This window comes from Arvicanthis niloticus, chromosome 14 (assembly GCF_011762505.2).
Source record: "Arvicanthis niloticus isolate mArvNil1 chromosome 14, mArvNil1.pat.X, whole genome shotgun sequence".
Taxonomy (NCBI): Eukaryota; Metazoa; Chordata; class Mammalia; order Rodentia; family Muridae; genus Arvicanthis; species Arvicanthis niloticus.
The window spans coordinates 36,996,316-37,015,754 of NC_047671.1; the positions used below are offsets into that span (position 1 = coordinate 36,996,316).

The window sequence follows — 19,439 nt, forward strand, 5'->3', positions numbered from 1 at the left end:
CAAAAAGCAATAACAGCAAAAACAGAGCCTTGAACTATATAGACAGAAACCTGAATAGCGTCATAATCTCTGTAGGTAAGTGGTTCTCAACCATCCTAATGATGTAACCCTTTAATAAAGTTCCTCATGTTGTAGTGAACCCCAGCCATAAATTATCTTGTTGCCACTTCATGGATGTCATTTTGCTACTGTTATGAATCATAATGTAAATGTCTTAGATGTAGGATATTTGGCTCCACAGATGGACTGCGACATACAAGTTGAAAACCAGTACCATAGGTAGTCATCGAAGTCTGATCTGTCCAAAGAAAGCCAAAAACAATTGTGTCTCTGTTCTTTACTTTTTGAACAATAGCAATGCAGTGGAGATTATGTTTCACATGTAAGTGCTTTCTTAGGTCAATTAAACCACCTCTCCTAACACATTCATTTTTCCCAGCATATTAGTAAATTAATGAGGAAACATAAAAAATCATAACAAATTGCGAGAGGGGAAAGTTTTATGGATTAGAATATCTTTGTGTTTTCTGAAAATATTTTAATACTTGGCTTAAGAATGATTTAAAAAATAGATTTACTCCTTTTAAAAATGATTAAAAGTATTGGGAGGTTAAAGGAATTCCCCTTAATTCTTGTTGTTGTTATTATTATATGGAATTATTATAATAGTAATATGAAAGCTTTTAAAATTTGAAAAGCTAGTCTATATTGAAAAGCCAGAAGCCATTCACACTCCGTTTAATTAACAATGACCATGTCAATGGAAATAAATTTTGGCACAGAGCCATGAGGGGATATTGCCATAAGCAGTGTCTGGCATGGTACACACAGCAGGAACCACACCTGCAATAAAGCACAGACATAGACTCTGTGATAAACTCTATATAAATAAAAGTTCACAAGTGAATATCATAACAAGAAGCTGCGTTTACAAAGATAAGTAAAGTTTTTCCATCTGTGAAAATTCCTCTTTTAGAACGAGGAATGGTATATTATGTTTCATATATATGGAATGGTATATTATGTTTCCTAATGCTATAATCCATATTAAGCAGGGTGAGTACTACAAGTTTTCAATTTTGCCAACAATGTTGGCTGGTTACAAAAAACTATTCCCCATTGGTGACATTTTAATTGTAAGTTTCCTGGAAAATATTATGATGTTATATCTTAATCTCATTACATTGTTTATGGGTTTCTATGGGTTCAAAGTATAGGTTCAAGTAAATATGGTGAATTTATTATTTTGCAAATATTTTTGTGATACAGTATATTCCATATTAAAGAAAACTGAAATAACCTGGGTTTAAAATACACTTAGTCTTGATACTACTTTACTGTTTATTTTGGTTCATACATAAATTATTATGTTTTATAAAAGATAAAGTATAGGTTACTGACCAAGACATTTTCATTTGAAATATGACAACACATTTTAGTTATTTTCTTATAAATATTTCTATTTAGAGATATGTGTAGTCACTGAGTAAACCGAAAAAGATGTCATTTTATGAGAAAACGTGGTCTATATTTTGAAAAAAAAGAGATGGGTTTGGTTCTCTATGGATTTTTACCTAGACATATAAGCCAATGTCCTCATTCAAGCAATTTCAAAAGTTTAGTTCATTCAATTTGTTTTATTTCAAGAATATTGTCTGTTTTGTGAACTATTTGTGACACCAGGAGACACAAGGTAGTTCCCAGATAGCAGCATGGGTGAAAATCAGAATCTATATGGTACTTTCTAGATTTTAGTATCTTGCTGAAAAAAGAAAGATGAACTAAAGAAAGAAAATAAAATTGAATCATCTAGCACTAAGTTGGAGTATACAGGGCACTAATATATTCAATTTAAAAGAGTTATTTTGCTGTAGTAATTATTATTTCAAGATAATGAATGGAGTAAAAAGTTAAGAACACATAGTTTTAGTATTAAAGATTTCAATCATTTATTTTCCTGTGTGGTATCTCTTAAATACACTAATCATACAGTTAATAAATACTAGATTATGGTCTTTATTCATTACTATCTTATATCTTTCCAAAATATTGGATTATTAAGCTTACATTACCCTCATGTACAATACAAAAAGATAAAATAGCACACCAAGCAAATTTTTAACAGGACAGTCTCTGTCTTTCATTTATTTTGTTCATTCAGTCATTCATTAAATAATAAATGTTATATTCTTTGTATAGTCTTTCCCAAAATACATTGTCATAGTTCAACAGAATGCTGTTTCAAAGAATATTCATAGTCTAAATCATAAGACTACCTTTTTTAGCAGCAAAAGTTAAAGTTTTAAAATTTAAAGTAATGTATTTGAGAAGCTTACTCATGTTTTCAGATCACACAGTCCACTAATTTCACCAACACTTGCCCTCCACTATTACCTTGTAAGTAATCCCCCTCCCTCCCCCCTCCCCCTTGCAGGCACTGTACCGCATAATGATTTTTGAGAGACAAATAATTTTTATCTCCAAGGCAAAACATCACATCAGTCCAAATCAGTGCAACTGGGTTCTGACTGATCTATGAATTTGTTAAATTTCTTAAGTTGACAAATACTACTCAGGAGAAAGACTTGGGCTAAAAGGTAGAAAGAAGAGATTCTTATATGGGACATCAAAAACCCCTGACACCCTTCAACTTAGAAGAGAAAAGGGGAAAGGCCATTGCTGAACATACCCTGTGACTAGAGATATCTCCAACTTCCTTCCTATAATTCTGTGTTCTTTCATGGAATTTGAGCTTGCTCTGGTAGACAGAAGGCAAAAATTCCAACCTTTTAATGTACTTATGTAAAATGTTTCCTGGGAGAAGGCTTGACAACATCAAAGGCATTTAATGGCAGGTTCTAGACGGACCATAATGGAGGTGTATAATAGGAAACTGTTGTAAGAATATACTTACCAAACAGGTTGTGACATTTACTCTACAAATTGTGATATCCAATCAGTGTCACCTTGTTCAAACTCTTGGGGACTCGCTTCCCATTTCAGTGAATGTTAACAGGGAGTTAAAGTAACCTCTACTTCTTTTTAATCCTAAGGAACATTAGGCTTTCTCATTATTTACTATTATTTATTGACATATTTCCAAAGCTCAAAATATTTTATTACACATATAGTTGAACACATGATTCAAATTGTATAGTATAGAAAATAAACTTTTTGGTAGTGTCCTCAGCATTTCATGATGCAAAACTATTGACAAAGATCTTTAGAAAAAATAATAAAATAGTCCTTCGGTATTAAAATTCTTATTAAAAAGCATTAGATCAAAGGGAGGATTATGACAGCATCAATGCATAGATGAGTTAGGCATGAATGGAATGAATTGCCCTGGCTTTATCAACAAATCAAAATATCTGACATCTCAGCTCTTATAATAAATCAAAATACTTGAAATCTGAAGGTCACAGTTTGTCTTAGGTCAATCACAAAAAATAAAATGCATTCATACATTCTCAATTTTCTGCAGTTTCTGATGATGGAACATAGAAAGCAATGTACGTCCAGGACAGAAGCGTCATTCTGCATACTTACCACGTGATTTTTATGCCACTTTGTTGAATGCAGATTAATATATTTGGGCTTTTTATTGCTTGAGTAGAAAGTGCTCATTACTTATTATTTTATGTTTATCATATAGAAAATTAAAAACAAACAGAACGTTTTCTTAAATGGCAGATATCACACTGTGGTGGTGGTGGATTTCCTCAGGATGGTCTTCTGTGGTTTTGGTGCAGTGGGAGGAGGCACGGTTGCAGGTGTGGGAGGGGGGAAGCTGTTACTGTGGCTTATTCCCAGTCCCCCATTTTCTAATGGGAAAGTGGGGAGATGAGGTGGAGGAGGGAGCAGAGGTCCTTGGTGAGAGATCTTTCCAGGTGGATGGACTGGTTCACTGTGTAAATGGACCTCCCTATTCTTTATGTTATACCGAGTCTCACAGTCAGGACAATAGCCATGATATTGTACTTTTTCATTGAACCGTACTCGTTCCCGAGGCCCTGCCTGAGGACTCCTGTCCTTTTCAGGTCTGTGCATCAGAGACTGCAATGGAGCCTTGTCCAAGTTACTATTGGGTATGCAGCAGATGTCTCCATTTGGAATTTTGTTGGGTCTACCGGGTAATCCTCCATTCCGTAGAAGGGTGCCATTGGTCTTTACAGGATTGGCAGTTGGCACCACTCTTTGAGGCTCTTCACACCTCACAGGTGTCAACCTTGGAGGAGGGGGTGGAGGGTTTGGCTTTCTCAGGACAGTCAGGATAGCAGATGGGTGTGCTGGAGGTTTAATGAGAGGGGCATTGGCCTGTTCTTTGATCTTCTCTATGCTGGAGGCTGTTGTCCCACTGGAGCTGCTGTTCAGAGTATCTGTTTTGGAGCTGTCGGTCATCTCATCCTCCAGCTGTAGGTCAGAGGTCAGGGTGTCAATCTGGTCAACCACCTGGTGGAAAGGACAAGGTAATTGTGTTGAAGACCAACCTGAAGTAAAGTTCACATAAATCAAACCTTTTCTGGTCAGCTTTGAGCTTTTACAGAAGCTCTGACTGATCCTGACCAGGTAACTCCATTGCTCCCTCAAGATTTCAGTCAAGAAATATAGACATGGAGACCATTGAATGTTTGGTATCCTAATCTCATAAGCCTACAATCTAATATGCAATTTATTCTATTTGGCTCTGCTATTATTTTCTGCTGAAAAATAATCTAAACAATTTGGATAATGGTTATACTTTTAATAAGATGACTGTCCTTTGTTGGCCTCTGTGGTGTTTTGAATAAAAGTGGCCCCCATAGACCCATTGTTAATGGCACTATTAGGAGATGTGGCCTGGTTGAAGTAGGTGCAGCTTTGTTGGATGATATGTGTAACTAATTGTGGGCTTTGAGGTCTCAGATACACAAGCCATGTCCAGTGTCTCTCTCTCTCTTCCTGATTTCTATAGATCTAGATGTACTCTTGGCTACCTCTCCAGCACCATGTCTGCCTGTGTGCCTCCTGGCTTCCCCCCATGATGACAATAGACTAAACCTTTGCACTGTAAGCTACCCCCAATTAAACCTTTCCTTATTAGACTTGCTGTGGTAATGATATCTTTTCATATCAATAGAAACCCAAAGTAAGACATCCTCCCCAGCAAGAAATCATAAGTTTACTTAAAACATTTTGTGCTTTTTGTGATATGTTTTTTGATACTCCATCCTGTAGTTTTTGAGGGTGATCTTGGTAGATGTCAAAGTTTTGTTTTAATTCAAAAGGTTCTACTGTAAAACTGTACTTGTAAGTCTAAAAAAATCCTCCAGACCCTTCAAATATTTTCTCTTTTGTTTTCCTTTTAACCATGTCTTTTAGACCTTCTTTTAAATTCTCATAACTACAAACTTACTTTCTACCACAGAACATTTGTACAGAGCAATAGTCCTTCATGAAATGCTCCCCCCACCAAACCAATGTCCACAAATCTAAAAAAAAAAAAAAAAAAAAAAAAAAAAAAGTATGTCAGGAGTCAATCTTTAAGAGTTTCTACTTCTCCTGCAACTCTATGTCAAGTTAATTTATTAAATAGTCACTGAAAGCTTTTTTTAAATGTAAAGTATTCACATAATTTTGAATTACATTTTGAATAGCAACATAAGTATTAAAATACTTTTTTTTTTTCATTTAGATCCTGTCTACTTTCAATAGCCAAAGGGTATTTGACTGCTTTTTCCTATAGAATTGTAAAGTAGTGATAGCACTGACAGGGCTCAGGAAACATTTATTAATAAATGCCTCGAGGATTGTTTCTTTTGGTCAAATGTGAGCAAAAGCATTTCCTCCTCTGATAGCTACATGACATGATTTTAGAACTTGCTCAATTATTCTAAAATAAATATTTAAAAAAACCTTACTCATAGAGAACCATATGGTTCTTGACACATTTTTTAGTTCTTAGTCACACATGTAGCAATTGCTGTCATGAGATGGGTAATAGATGCAAGAGGTAAGAAATCAACTTGGCTCATTGAGGCTGGGCTCTATTTCCCTTGTGGGGGTAGGGTGGGGGGTAACTACCTCTAGCATTTAGTCTGTTAAATTTCTACAGCAAAGAAAACAAAAGCCTCATCTATTATGAAAAAAAAAAACAAACCATGAACCTGATAAAAAATTACTGCCTCAAGCCTGATGTGATAATTCCTGGCTGCTCTCTGTCTCAGTATTCTCATTTCCTCCATGACTATTAATGCAGATTAAAAAATGCAGAAACTAACACTGCTTCTATGGAGCACGGAACCTAGTGGGATCGCCTGTCATTGACACATACTTAGAGATTGTAGACTACAAATAGTGAAAGTGTGACTTCCAAGTGATCAACAGCATGTTAGATATTACAAAGGTTCTGAGACCCCATGAGATACGGTGGGTGGGTGCAGCCTTCCTGAGACTTCAGACAGATCTAATTGGCAGGAGAGCAATGATTCAAGGATGCTTTCAGAAACAGCCTGAGAAAGATCCTCTGATAAAGAGAATTGAGTATGGGAACTCTAATGGAGACCTTGCTGCTGAAGGGCACAATGAGACAAGAGATGGAGCATTAGCTAAACAGCTCCATTGTGGAGAGTGTCACAATAGAGTGCCACACACTTCGAAATCAGCCCCAGTAGTGAGAGAAATGGAACTCAAAGGAAAAATGTGTTAATATATATTTTTATAACAGAAATACAAAATAAATTCAGATAAATCACATAGTTTCAAAACAAAAGAAGTATAAATCCTTTCTCAATATTCAACAGTAAAACTATAGGACACACACACACACACACACACACACACAAAGAGAGACATGTATGAGAAACAAAAAGGCATCAAGTATTATAGAACATAAAAATTAAGCAATTATAACATGAAAGGACTATGTTGAGAGATCATGAGACCCAGTAACAGAGAAGAGAGAATTCAGAGATAGTAATAAAGAGTACATATCTTTATTTCCAATCGGAGGAAACAATAAGGGGTAACTACCATCATTAGTCACAATTTGGGGGTGGGTGTGCTTCTCTATCCTCAGAAGATCTATATGGACACATTGCTGGCCTGCTTTCTTCCTTCACCTACATTGAAGCCTCAGGCTTCAAGGCTATATTTGTATCTGTCAACCTGGATTCACAGACAGGAGCCTAACATAACTGTCCTCTGAGATTCTCCACCCAGTAGGTGTCAAAAACAGATTGAGAGACCCACAGCCAAACTTTAGAAGGAACTTTAGAAGTCGTGTGGACAATTTGGGGGAGGGAATGGGGAATCCGGAACAAATAGGGACTCCACAAGATGACCAACAAAATTAACTAACCTGGAGTCTTGGGGACTCCCTGAGACTGAACCACCAACCAACCTTGTATACAAGGGCTGGACCTATGGCCCCTCAGCACATATGTTGCAGACATGCAACTTGGTCTTATGTAGATCTCACAACAACTGGAGTGGGAGCTGACCCTGACGCCTTCCTGTGGATCTTGCTCACCTGACAGGGCTGTCTTGTCTGGCTTTAGTGGGAGAGGTTGTACCAAGTCTTGCAGTAACTTGAGTTGCCAGGGTAGGTTGGGTCTCCTGGAGGTTTCACTGTTGTATATTGAGAAAGAATTCATATTTTTTTGTGATAGAAATGTTTGAGAGATATAGCTTAGTTGGAAATGTACTTCTCACCCAAGCATTATGCTCTGAGTTCAATCCCTTAGTGACCGATCCACATACAGAGCTCTGGCCACCCAGTCTAGCTGTGTTATTTGAGATACTGTCTCAAGGAATGAGATAAGGAATTATTGAGGAGAAACCTGACATTAACCTTTGGCTTTAACACCCACATATGTGCATACATACATGAACATGTATGCACACACTATCAGCCAAGTGATGGGAAATCTAAACAGTGTTGAGAATACCAAAGATAGCATGATGTCCTCCCATGGTTTAGCATCAGGACAAATAATGTTGTTAGAATTCCCATACTATAAAAAGACTGCCCACAAATTTAAAGCAACCTCTCATCTAATTACCAATAACACTGTTAACAGATCTAGAAAAAAAATCTCATAACTCATGTGAAAACACAAACATCTCTGATTATCCAAGGAAATGATAAGCAAAGGGAACAATGCTGAAGGTACAAAACTCCTTATGTCAAAGTGCACTACAGAGTCGTGGCAAAACACACAGTAGAATATTGTTCTAAAGCATACACAGAGAGTACTAGAATGAGGTTAAGTACCCAGAAAATAAATCTGTATATTTCTTCTTTCCCAAAGTTGCCAAGAACATACCTTAGAGAAATACAAAGTCTTCATCAAATTGGTCTTAGGAAAACTGAGTATTAACATGTAGAGGAGTAAAAGAAAAACTTTAAATCCCTCCTTCTATATAAATCAACTCAGATTAAAGAGTTTAACATGGCCAGATACTCATAGTGGCTGTACACATAGGAGAAACACATCAGGTATTTGCACAAGCAATGACTTCTTGGTAAGAGACTAACAGCTCAGGAAATTGAATTAATAATCGGCATGGGATTACATCCACTTTACAAAACTTCTGGGTAGCCATAAGTAGTAATACCACTCAACACAGTGAAGAGCCAGTGTATATAATGAAAGTTATATGACCAGTTATTCAGCTAATCGAGAATAGACAGATACAATACAAAAAGAAAAAAATAATAAAATCAAGTATTCCAACCAAAAGTAGAAAATGATCAGAAAAGATACCTTTCAAAGAAGCACAAGCAGATAATAAACACACACACACAAATACTGTGCATCTTTTGTCATTATGGAAATGAACTCTAAACTATACTGAGATTCTATTTCACTCTACTCAGAGCAGTTATTGTTGAAAATTCCAAACCAACCAACCAACAAATAGATAAATGACAAGGCCTCTCTCTAGTGTGAGAATCGATGTTAAGAAGGATTGCTCTCCAGGTAATACTAGCACACAGGAAATATCAACTACAGTCTCTACCTTCTGATGACCGCAATCAGAAACTGCTTCCTACTGAGATCTCCTACAGAGATTAGCTAACTGGCTTCCTTCTACTTCAACTATATGCAATAAACCTGCCTCCTAGCACAGCAATATTCAAGTTCACCTCTTTGCTCAGTGTTATATAATAAATAGCCTGAGTGTCAGGATGTTAATGAGTCTCCATCAGAGCACACAGTATACCCATTCCCAGCTAGTTGCTATGTGTGTCTCTCCTTTCTTCATTCTTTTATTGTCTGACACAGGCCAAGTTTAAAGCTCTGCAAAGGATAGCAGTAAACACTGACAGCAAAACCTACATAAAAATACTCATATCAAGGAGATTGAATCACAAACTACTGGATGATGAATGGGTTACTTAAAATAGGAAAAATAGTAGACTTGAATGAAAAATAAAAACAACATGCAAGAAGCTATAGGATATAATAAAAATTGAGAGAAAAATTTATAACTAGAAATTCTATATTTTTAAATAAATCTAAAAATAATCACACAATATACTTCAATGTATTAGAGAAACAATAGTAATATGTAGACAAAATGGTCAGGGAAGAAGTTAATAAAATAGATACAAAGGAATAATATGTAGGCTCAATGAAGCCAGAAAGTGGCTCAAAAAAAAAAAAAAAATCAAGACGGAAAATTTAGTTAGAATAACTACAAGACAATGAGAGAAGACTCAAATTAATAACATTGGGAATAGGTAGACATACCACAGCTAGTTTCAAAGGATCATTAGGGTACATATGGAAAATCTATGGTCCAATAAATTGTAAGAAGTAAGTGATATACTTAGAGAAAATTAAGACATATCAAAATTAAGCTAGAAATGAAGATATAATGCATCATGTTAATAGATTCCAGGCCTCTTGATAATCTCAACAGATGGCAAAAAGTCACACAACAAAGTATGGTATCTTTAGTCATAGAAGCTCTGAAGAAACTAGGAACATAAGTACATCACTCAAACAGTAAAGCTACAAATGAGAAGCCTATAGCCAATACTATACAACTAGGGGAAAGCCTTAAAGCATTTCCATTGAAACCAGGAACTAGACAAGGAAACCAGATGCAAATTAAAAATAGATTGAGATTGTATTTCACTAAAATCAGAATAGTTATCATTAAATAAACATGCAAGAGGTGCTGGTGAGGTTGTGGACAAAAGGAACTTTCATAAACTCCTTGAGGGAACAAAAACTGGTCTAGTCACTATGTAAATCAGTATGGAGTTAAAAACTAAAACTCCCAGATGCTGCAGGTATATGACTTCTTGTGTTTCTGCAGGACTCTGAGTCAACAAGTCACAGAGATATAACATACCCATGCTTACCATGGAGCTCTTTGTAACAGTCAGGATATGGTGCCACCCTTAATGCCCTCCAATAGATAATGGTTATAACCATTAACTGCATATTCAAAATAGATTCTTATTTAGTTATACTGAAGAACAATCATGTCCTTCGCTAAAAATATATGTCAGAGGACACCATTACATTAAACAAAATAAGTCAGATCCACAAAGACAAATGTGTCCTTTAATTCTTTTATTAATATTTTGCTGTGTAAAGATACATAAATATGTGTGTATATGAATTATATAAGATAATTAGGGAGGAGTGGGAGAATAAGGGATAGAGTCAAGGAATGTGTGTATACAGATGATGAATATGCTCAAAGTAATAGAAAGAAATCATCTTTATAAAATATATCACCAGGTAAAATACATCAATAAAACAAAAGATATCCTGTGTATATTACTCACACAGCTGTTAAATACTAAGTTCAAAATAAGGCCTTAATGGAAGCCACAGAAGTAAAAATAGATAAACCCAAAACACAAAATTTTGGAATTTCTTTCCCACACATCAAGCCCAATCCCTTCAAATGCTCATCTTTTATACTGGAACTACTTTTTTTTTTCTAATTGGATATTTTATTTATTTACATTTAAAACGTTATCCCCTTTTCCCAGTTTCCCCTCCACAAACCACCTATCCAGGCCCCCCCAACCCCTGCTCCTCTACATTTTCATGTGCTGTCTTCAGGCTAACTTCCTGTTGTGCCTGGCACAGTGCAGTGACTTTAAACTGAGATATTAAATAAAAATTTACTTAGCAAAGAAATGGAAAAGAGACCCAGACTTATTCTATCTTATCTTGATTTCAGGGTTTATGTCTCATTTTTTAGTTTATCAGACCCACTAATCCCATATGGCTCAGAAAAAACAGATATGGAACAGGAAGGGAAGAGAAGACATTGATCAGACATGGGGAACTCTCTCCCTGGTCATTGAAGCATAGACTTGTCCCAAAGCTTCTAATAAAGATAGTTCCAGTCCAACTCCCAAAACACTGAGAGAACTGAAACATGTGGTTGTCACTAAATATAGCTCTGAACATATCCAGACTTTTTCTGAATACTACTCATCTTAGTTAATTAAAGTCATGAAGCATTGAGGTTAATTATCTTTTTAATTATTTTTAATCTTTTATTTACATTCCAATTGTTATCTCCCTCCTGGTCTGCCCTCTGGCTGTTCCTCATCCCATACCTCCTCCCTGTCTCCAAGAGGATGTCCCCACCTCCCCACCCCCACCCCACTGGACCTCCCCACTCCCTGGGGCCTCAAATCTCTTGAGGGTTAGGTGCATCTTCTAATTATCTTAAATTTTTAATTTGTATGAATCTTCCTCTGGGGTCACTTATCAACAGTTCTCAGCCACAAAAATTTGCACTACAAATTTCATAAAGGAAAAGACAGTTTATTTCTAATTGAGACTTTTACAAAAATTTATTGATTCTGAAAAACTTACGATTGTCCTATAAAAACAGCTACCTTAAGCTGTTACTGTCTATAGTAAAATCCAAAAGAAAAAATGAGTAAGAGCCAAAGGAAATATTACTAAAAGAATCTAGGTAAGAATAAGAATAGTCATATGCTACCAGCCCAGATACTCTTACTACTGAGCTCAAACACTAACTGACACAGCACTTGGTTCATCTTCTGTTGGATGGAATGTAAGCCTGAGAAAGAAGCAAGAAGGAAGCAGCCTTGAGTGTACTCCATCACCACTACAGAGAGCTAATCTGCCTTCCATTTATAGGCGGAACTCACATGATCTATTTCTATTTGCCCAAATGATCTACTGTAGGGATTAAAGTAAATAGTTCTTCATCACAACTTTATATTTTGCTGTTAGATGACAGCGCGTTTGAGAAAGGGCATGGGAATTCTTATGCATGAGCAAACCCAGTAATTATAGTGTGAATGGTCAAATTACACTAAATTGGTCTTAGAAAAAAATGTAGCAAATGGAAACATTTAATTTCTTCCACAATTTGGTCTAGCTTTTACATTTATTTATGTGAAAGGATCTGTAAGACATTTAAAAGGCAAGAATTATTTGAGCCTCTCTCTCTCATGGTCTCTGAAATACCTCAGTTGCAAGCATGAAAACGATGCTGAAGTGGCTCAAAATAGACTAGCCTTGGAATATACAGAGCTATCTTCAGATTTCTAGACTAACATGTATTCCATAACCATCCTATTGTTAGTTAGGTACCAATTGGTCACAGAGTATTTCCACTGAGCTATGACATCATTGTCCAGAGCAACAGAGTGTGTCTCTTTCCCACTGTAAAACACCACAAATCTCATAGTAATATAATGATATTACATAGTGCTTATCCTTTTCCTTATTTCTTATATTTGATACCACACATTGTATAGATAATGGAATCCATTCAATAGTGTATATTTGAAACAGGGTCTCGTGATATAATCTCAGCTTGTCTGGAACTCATTGAATAGACCAGGGTAGCCTCAAACTTGCAAGAGATTCAGCTGCTGTGGTTTTCAGAGTCCTAGTATTAAAGGCATGCACTGCCATATCATGCTTCATACAATGTATTTTAATCATATCCACTCCCCACTTCTCCCACTAACTCCTTTCAACTCCATTTCTATCTCCTCCTACACTTTGTGTTTTCTTTAAAAATTGCTAATAATAATAATATATAGAAACTAATGTGCAGTGCCAATATATTGCTGGTATGAGGTCAATTACTGGAGTCTGGTTAATTTACCAGGGGCCTCATGGTTAAAGCAAATTGATTTTCATTGCTCCAAAACTATCAACTGTTCTCTTCCTGGTGTCTTTTACTAATTAGACCCCATATTATTTGCCCTTACAAACAATCCTCCTGAGCACATTCAGTCACTCTACACAGCACTAGAACTCACGTGTTTTCCTCCCTCATATATACCATTGTGTGATATAGTAATTAATTGCTTAATTAGCCTTCATTTTTTTCTTGTGAAAGTCTACTATCTTAAAAATAAATCTCATGTTTTAGAGAGGGAACAAGGAATATATACTAAATACATAAGTGTTAAAAATAAATGAAACAGAACAAAATACTGCAACAAAGTATGGTGTTCACAAAATAGCTTCATTTTTTTTCTTTTCAGTTCTGAATACATCTATAAATTTCAGAAAAATAAATTTGGGCTGTAAAATCATGCTTCTGATCTTTGTAATCTCTCACAATTTTTTGTTTTTTTTTCTTATACATAGAGAATAGAAGTTACATATACACCTTTAAAACATATAATACATTCAGCAATGAATCTGCAAGAGAGATATTGAAATGAAATATTAAAGTAACTCTGCATGATTTTTACAACATTAATACATTTATGATTAAGATAATGTTTATAAAAGGGTAAAATGGTTCTACAGGTAAAAGTGAATGGTGGTTTGAATGACTAGGAGGGGCAATCCTGTTGGAGAGGTCTGTCAGTATTAAGATTTGAGGTTTCAAAAGCCCACTCCAGGCCCAGTCTCTCTCTCACTCCCTTCCCCCACCCCTCAACCCCCCACCCCACCTTCTGCCTATTGATCAGGATGCGAACTCGAACTCCCTTTTGCTGCTGCAACACCCTGCCTTCCTGTCTGCTTTCAAGCTACCACCATGGTATAACTGTGAGCAAGAGCCCAATTAAATGCTTTCTTTTATGAGAGTTGCCTTGGTCATGGTGTGTCATGAGAACAACAGAACAGTAACTAAAGCAAGGCACATGCCCCAAGTCTGATGACACAAATTCAGTTCCCAGAAACTGACTCCTAGAAGTGCTCTGTCCTCTATACGTACACCCATAAATATGTAAGTAAGTGCATAGGCAGATAAATACATGAATTGATAGATGAATATATAGATGCAAAAGAATAATAGCTTGAATTACATTAAAATTACTATATGATGATATTATTTTGAATATTCTAGTGAGACAAATGTTTAGTGGCTATTATAAAGAAAAAATACTAAATTGTACAAGTATGTGTTTGATTTTCTTAGACTCTATTTGTAGAATATTAAATTTCTTCTCAAGGTAATAAAATATCATAGTTTTGATTTCTCAAGTACATAATTACATGGCAGAAATAATAGAATTAGCCAAAATTTCAAATACTATTTTTAGTATTGTTGATATTAATAGCAGTGTTATTCAACTTGATGCTGGAACGTTGGGGCATGGCTAGAATTAAGATTTTCAACGGTTGTGTAATGATAAAATAAGGTCATTTTATAGTGCTACTTTCCAGGTTTATTCATTTTAAACATAAGAAAAGATGCAGGAGAAGAATATCTGGGTCATCTAGACTTCAGTACATGTAAAGGAAAGACTGAAAGATTACCCTGAAGCATATATATCTATAAGCGCGTGCACGCGTGCACACACACACACACACACACAAACACACACACACAGAGACAGAGAGAGACAGAGAGACAGAGAGAGAGGAGGTGAGGGATGGAAAAGGAGAGAAAGAGGGATAGGGAGGGGTAGGGGATGGGAGAGGGAGAACAACAGGGAGAGAAGGAGAGAGAGGAGAGGGAGAGAAAGACAAGACAACTAGAGTTCCAGAAGTAAAACCTAATGTTGTAGAGTGTAACTGGGATAGGGAGGGTGTACATATGAATATTTGAAAATGTTTAGTTAATAAAATGGAACAAAAAGTAAAAACAAATGAAGAACCATTAAGACAAAAGATAGAGAAATGCAGACAACAACACTCAGAAGTGACCAGGGATCATCAGACAACTCCAAAGAGTTTTGCCTTTGCCAGAGGTAACAGGATGACACTAAGTATGTGTGCATCTGCACAGCTGATGTGAGCATCTAGGATTAGCAGAACATGAAGGAAAAGAAAGCATCTATTTAGGGTGTTATTAAAAATGTGATAAGCAAAAACCCAATGAAAATAATGAAAAATGATGCAAGTGGGAAAGGTTTGTTGCTTTTTTTTTTTTTTTTTTTTTTTTTTTTTTTTTTTTTTTTTTGCATGAGTGAAAACATTTGAGAAGCTCTAAGGCTCATCTTTAGCATGTCTTTCTCAACTTGACCTGCTTATGCTCAGTTATAATGGGATTGTGCTTCATGTGGAGGCACGTGGGGACATTACCCTTGACTAATAAGGACTTGCAAGAATTGTGACAGTCCTTCCTGCACCTCAGTTCTAGCATTCATAATAGAGAATTGGGAGTTTCATTTTAAAATATAACTTCATGTTGAATTTAATGAACCAGAATATATGAGATGAAAGAGAAAGAGGAAATTTAGAATGTGAGCTCTCATAAAGTGGGCTTTCTGGGCATCTGTCTAAACTGTCAGAGGACTCCAGATATAGTTTATAAAAATAAATTAAACATAATTTGAGAAACAATGAAAGTCTTCATCACAGAGAGCCAAGAGCCATTTAAATCTGCTAAAGGGTTTTGAAAATTAATCTTTTATGACCAATACTCTGTTGCTAAATCCCTGAAAGGCTTCAACATGTGACATTTTTTTTTCTGAGAGCATAGTTTTTATAGTAAAACCTATGCTTGTTTTGCTTTCACAAAACTGTGTTGGAAATAATTATAAATGCATACAATCTCCATAAGGTAATAAAAGAAGAGAAATGTAAATTATGTTTTGTAACCCTTTTTAAATGTTAACACAGTTAATGTACAAAAACTCTAAAATGTTTCTGATTTGTAATTCCACCTTATACTTTCCACATTGTAAAATATAGAGTGCTACCATCCCACTGAAACTGTGTCAGCTCAGTATTCCTGTGGTGCATGTTAAGCAATGTCATGCTCTTGACTTGACAGCCCTCAGTTTTATACTTTACCTTCAACATCTCTGCCAGTGATTCCTTTTGTAATCACAGTTTCAGTTATTTATAAAAGTCAAAGTCCCTCTGTGCCCAACAATTTAAATAACTTGTGGTAGTTTTCCAAAGTATTTATTTTTTAAATAAGTTAACACATGATTGTGTTTTTAACATAACATACAAGAATATTGTTCTATTTTTTAAACAAGACTGGCTTTATTAAAAAATCAAGGTATAATTTTGAAGAAAATTGACAGGAATGGCATTTAAGATCATTGCTGAGATAAAAATTATAAAAATATTCCATGTTGTGAAATAGTCAATGGGAAATATATATTTAAATTTCAAAAAATGTAATATATGGGTTGTTAGCTACATGGTTCTTAGTGGTGAGAGAAACAAGAGTTATGTAATGTGATTAACAGCACAGGTTACTGCTAAAATCTACTCATTTGCATTTTTCTAGAAGGCTCCAGTTAATTAAAAATTCACTCAATATCTCTTTAAAGTTCTATATAAGGATTTAATACAAATTGACAAAGCAATTCCTAATACTTCAGGATGCATAACTGACAAACAGAAGCAGTAGGTATGGGACCATACTGGCAGAAAGTGATGGATGAGAAGAATGCTAGGCCAGGCAGTGAAACCATGAGAGGTGGTCCTTTTCACATCCTTTTGGAAATGGTTAAGATTAGATAGAAAGGCTTATTTTGAAATATAAGTTTTCAAATAACTGCACACTGAGAAATGATTGGACAGATGAAATTAAGTCACATGTTGGGAGTTAATCAAGGGGGGTTCCCATTGTGGCACCTATGGCTTAATGGACAAGACTCATGATGGGAAGTAACCACAGAATTATCCTCTTCTGGAACGTTTAAAAAGAACACTTGAATAAAATTTAAAAGTCAACATTCAAAATCAGCACACCCCATCACCCCCAGTCCTCCCCAAACAGTGAATTAATACAGTGTCTGTCATTTGTCAGTATGTCAGTTGATATCTTTTCCTGACTTTTTTCATGAGCACCTGTGTTGTAAACATGTGTGGATTTGTATTTACTGCATGTGTGTGTGTGCATGCATGTGAAGGTCTGAGGTTGATTTTGGAATCATCCTCAGCTACTCCTCCACATTAGTCACTGACACAGGGTCTCTCAATCACACATTATATTACAAGCCAGCTTGCTCTGGTGACCTTCTGTGTCTGCTTTCCAAGGCTTGCATTACAAGTGGGCTACCACATTTGGCTTATCTCCCGAGAGTTCCTTGTATGCAAGACAATGAACCCAGCAGCCATTATTTTCCAGTCTTGTAGCATGAGTGACTTATGACAGTTGAGAAGTAGTGTAAATCTTGTCACAGCTTTCTCCCTTACATACCACTGAGTATGTGCCACTGAACATAATGAATTTTGATCATTCAATAAATAATAATATGATAAATAATAAAATTGAAAAAATGATTAATTTGCGAAAGCAAACTAACTTGACTTAAATATTTACCATTAGTAAACAAAAATTAGCTTCCTACCTATCTCAGTAGTTTGGAACAAACAGAATATAAAAGCAAATTAGTGAGAGACTCTTCATTATAACCATTTGAAAGAATTGCTTAACACAGAATGCAAAGATGCCGAGAGACAGCTCAGATTCACTTGTCAAAAGCAAGAGAATAATAAATGCAGCTCTCAACAGCATGTGCAGAAGGAACTCCATGGCATCGGTGGGTATATGTACATCAGAGGCAGGAGAGTTTGAGGAGAGACGTCAACTTTAACAGTGAAAAGCCAGAATGCCTGATTTTCTAATCAAAGCTTTTCATCCTCCGCCATGTTTCCTCAACTTCCAGTGCTTTAGCACAAGAGATAGCCAATAAACAAATTTTACTAAATAGAGCAAGGTGAAGACTAGAATCCCTCAGGCCCATGATAAAAGATAGTTCCCTAGGTCACCAGAGCTAGGAGTCATGGTAGGAAGTATGCCCTCAAGAGGACTGGCAAGGACATTACTTTTGTTTTTAACTTGTAAGGTTTTAACCTCTCCAGCCTTCCAATGACATGCATGTAAGACTTCCACTTCTAAGAGATTGTGACATGTTAAAAAAAATATTAGGAAATAGATGATGGAGAACACTACAATTTTCTTTCTTAGAAACAAAATAACAAACAACACAGGCATTAAATAGCAAACATAAAAATATTTAAAAAGTTACTATTGGATATCGCAAATTTGAAACTTTTTTTTTTACTTTTTAATTGGGTATTCTATTTATTTACATTTCAGATATCATCCCCTTTCCCCATCCCCCCAGAAGCCCCCTATTTCCCCTTCTCTTTTTTCTTTTATACCATTTTAATTACATGCAAATATTAAGGTCAGTTCTAGTTTGAGGAACTACCAATACAATAGATGCAAATAGGGAAGGAACAAGTAAGACAATAAACACAAATAGTCAAAGGACAAGCAAGATAATAAACAAAGTCCTGTGATGACTCCCATACTCCATGATCACTATTTCTAAGGGCTTGTCAGGATGACCAAATGAGCCCACTTCCCTGTTCTAGCCCTAGCCATTTTCTTGTCTGAAGGATACTTCTTTGTTCTAGACTAAGATTTAGATTCCTGCCTGAAATTACTTCTTTGTTCTAGCCGAATGTCAGATTCCTGCCTCAAGCCCACTTCATTGTCCTTGGCCAATGTCATATTACTGCCAAGCAGCCTATTCTTATCCCATGTCAGATTCTTGCCAAGAAGCCCCAAAAGCTCTTTGCCTCTCCCCCTTTTTTTATTTCATAAATGAGACTAAGCTTGTCTTAGGTCATTATGACAAGAATGCCTTCCTTACCTGTTATGGAATATGCATTATCAAAAGTAATGGACTTATGTCTTAGATTGGTAAGGCTCTGTGCAGAATCTTACCCATCCTTGGTTTGCCAGCTTGTTAATTTAATAATTTTGTCTGGGGGTCCATTTTCAGGTGCAAGCCATGTATTTTGTTGATGTTGTTATACACAAGCTTTAATATGATGAGCAGGATGAAAAGTATTCCCAGGATGAAAGAGGCTAGTATGATCAAGCTACATATGCCATTTTTGAAGCTTGACCAAAATAGAAACACTGACCTAAGGCCATGTGTAATTTTTATCAGCAGTATCTGCCGCATCAGGAAAAGTGGCTCTTAGTTCAGTATAGATACTTCTCAGAATGACATTAGTGAGAAAACAGAAACCTGAGCATTTATTTTG

The 19,439-nt window shown here is 35.8% G+C and overlaps 1 protein-coding gene across 2 annotated transcripts in view; it reads right to left on the bottom strand.

Annotated features, from left to right (window-relative positions):
• The window catches only part of Prr16 (proline rich 16), a 275,207-nt gene that overhangs the window by 102,975 nt on the left and 152,793 nt on the right, over window positions 1–19,439 (bottom strand). The window contains exon 2 of one of the 2 annotated variants that reach the window (XR_004608212.2): window positions 3,550–4,452. Coding sequence is in view for 1 of the 2 variants with exons in the window: in XM_034517635.2 (XP_034373526.1) it covers window positions 3,697–4,452 (756 nt within the window). In the remaining variant the exon portion in view is untranslated. Of the gene's footprint in view, window positions 1–1,998; window positions 4,453–19,439 lie in introns of those variants that run through there. The other variant, XM_034517635.2, reaches the window with a different exon arrangement.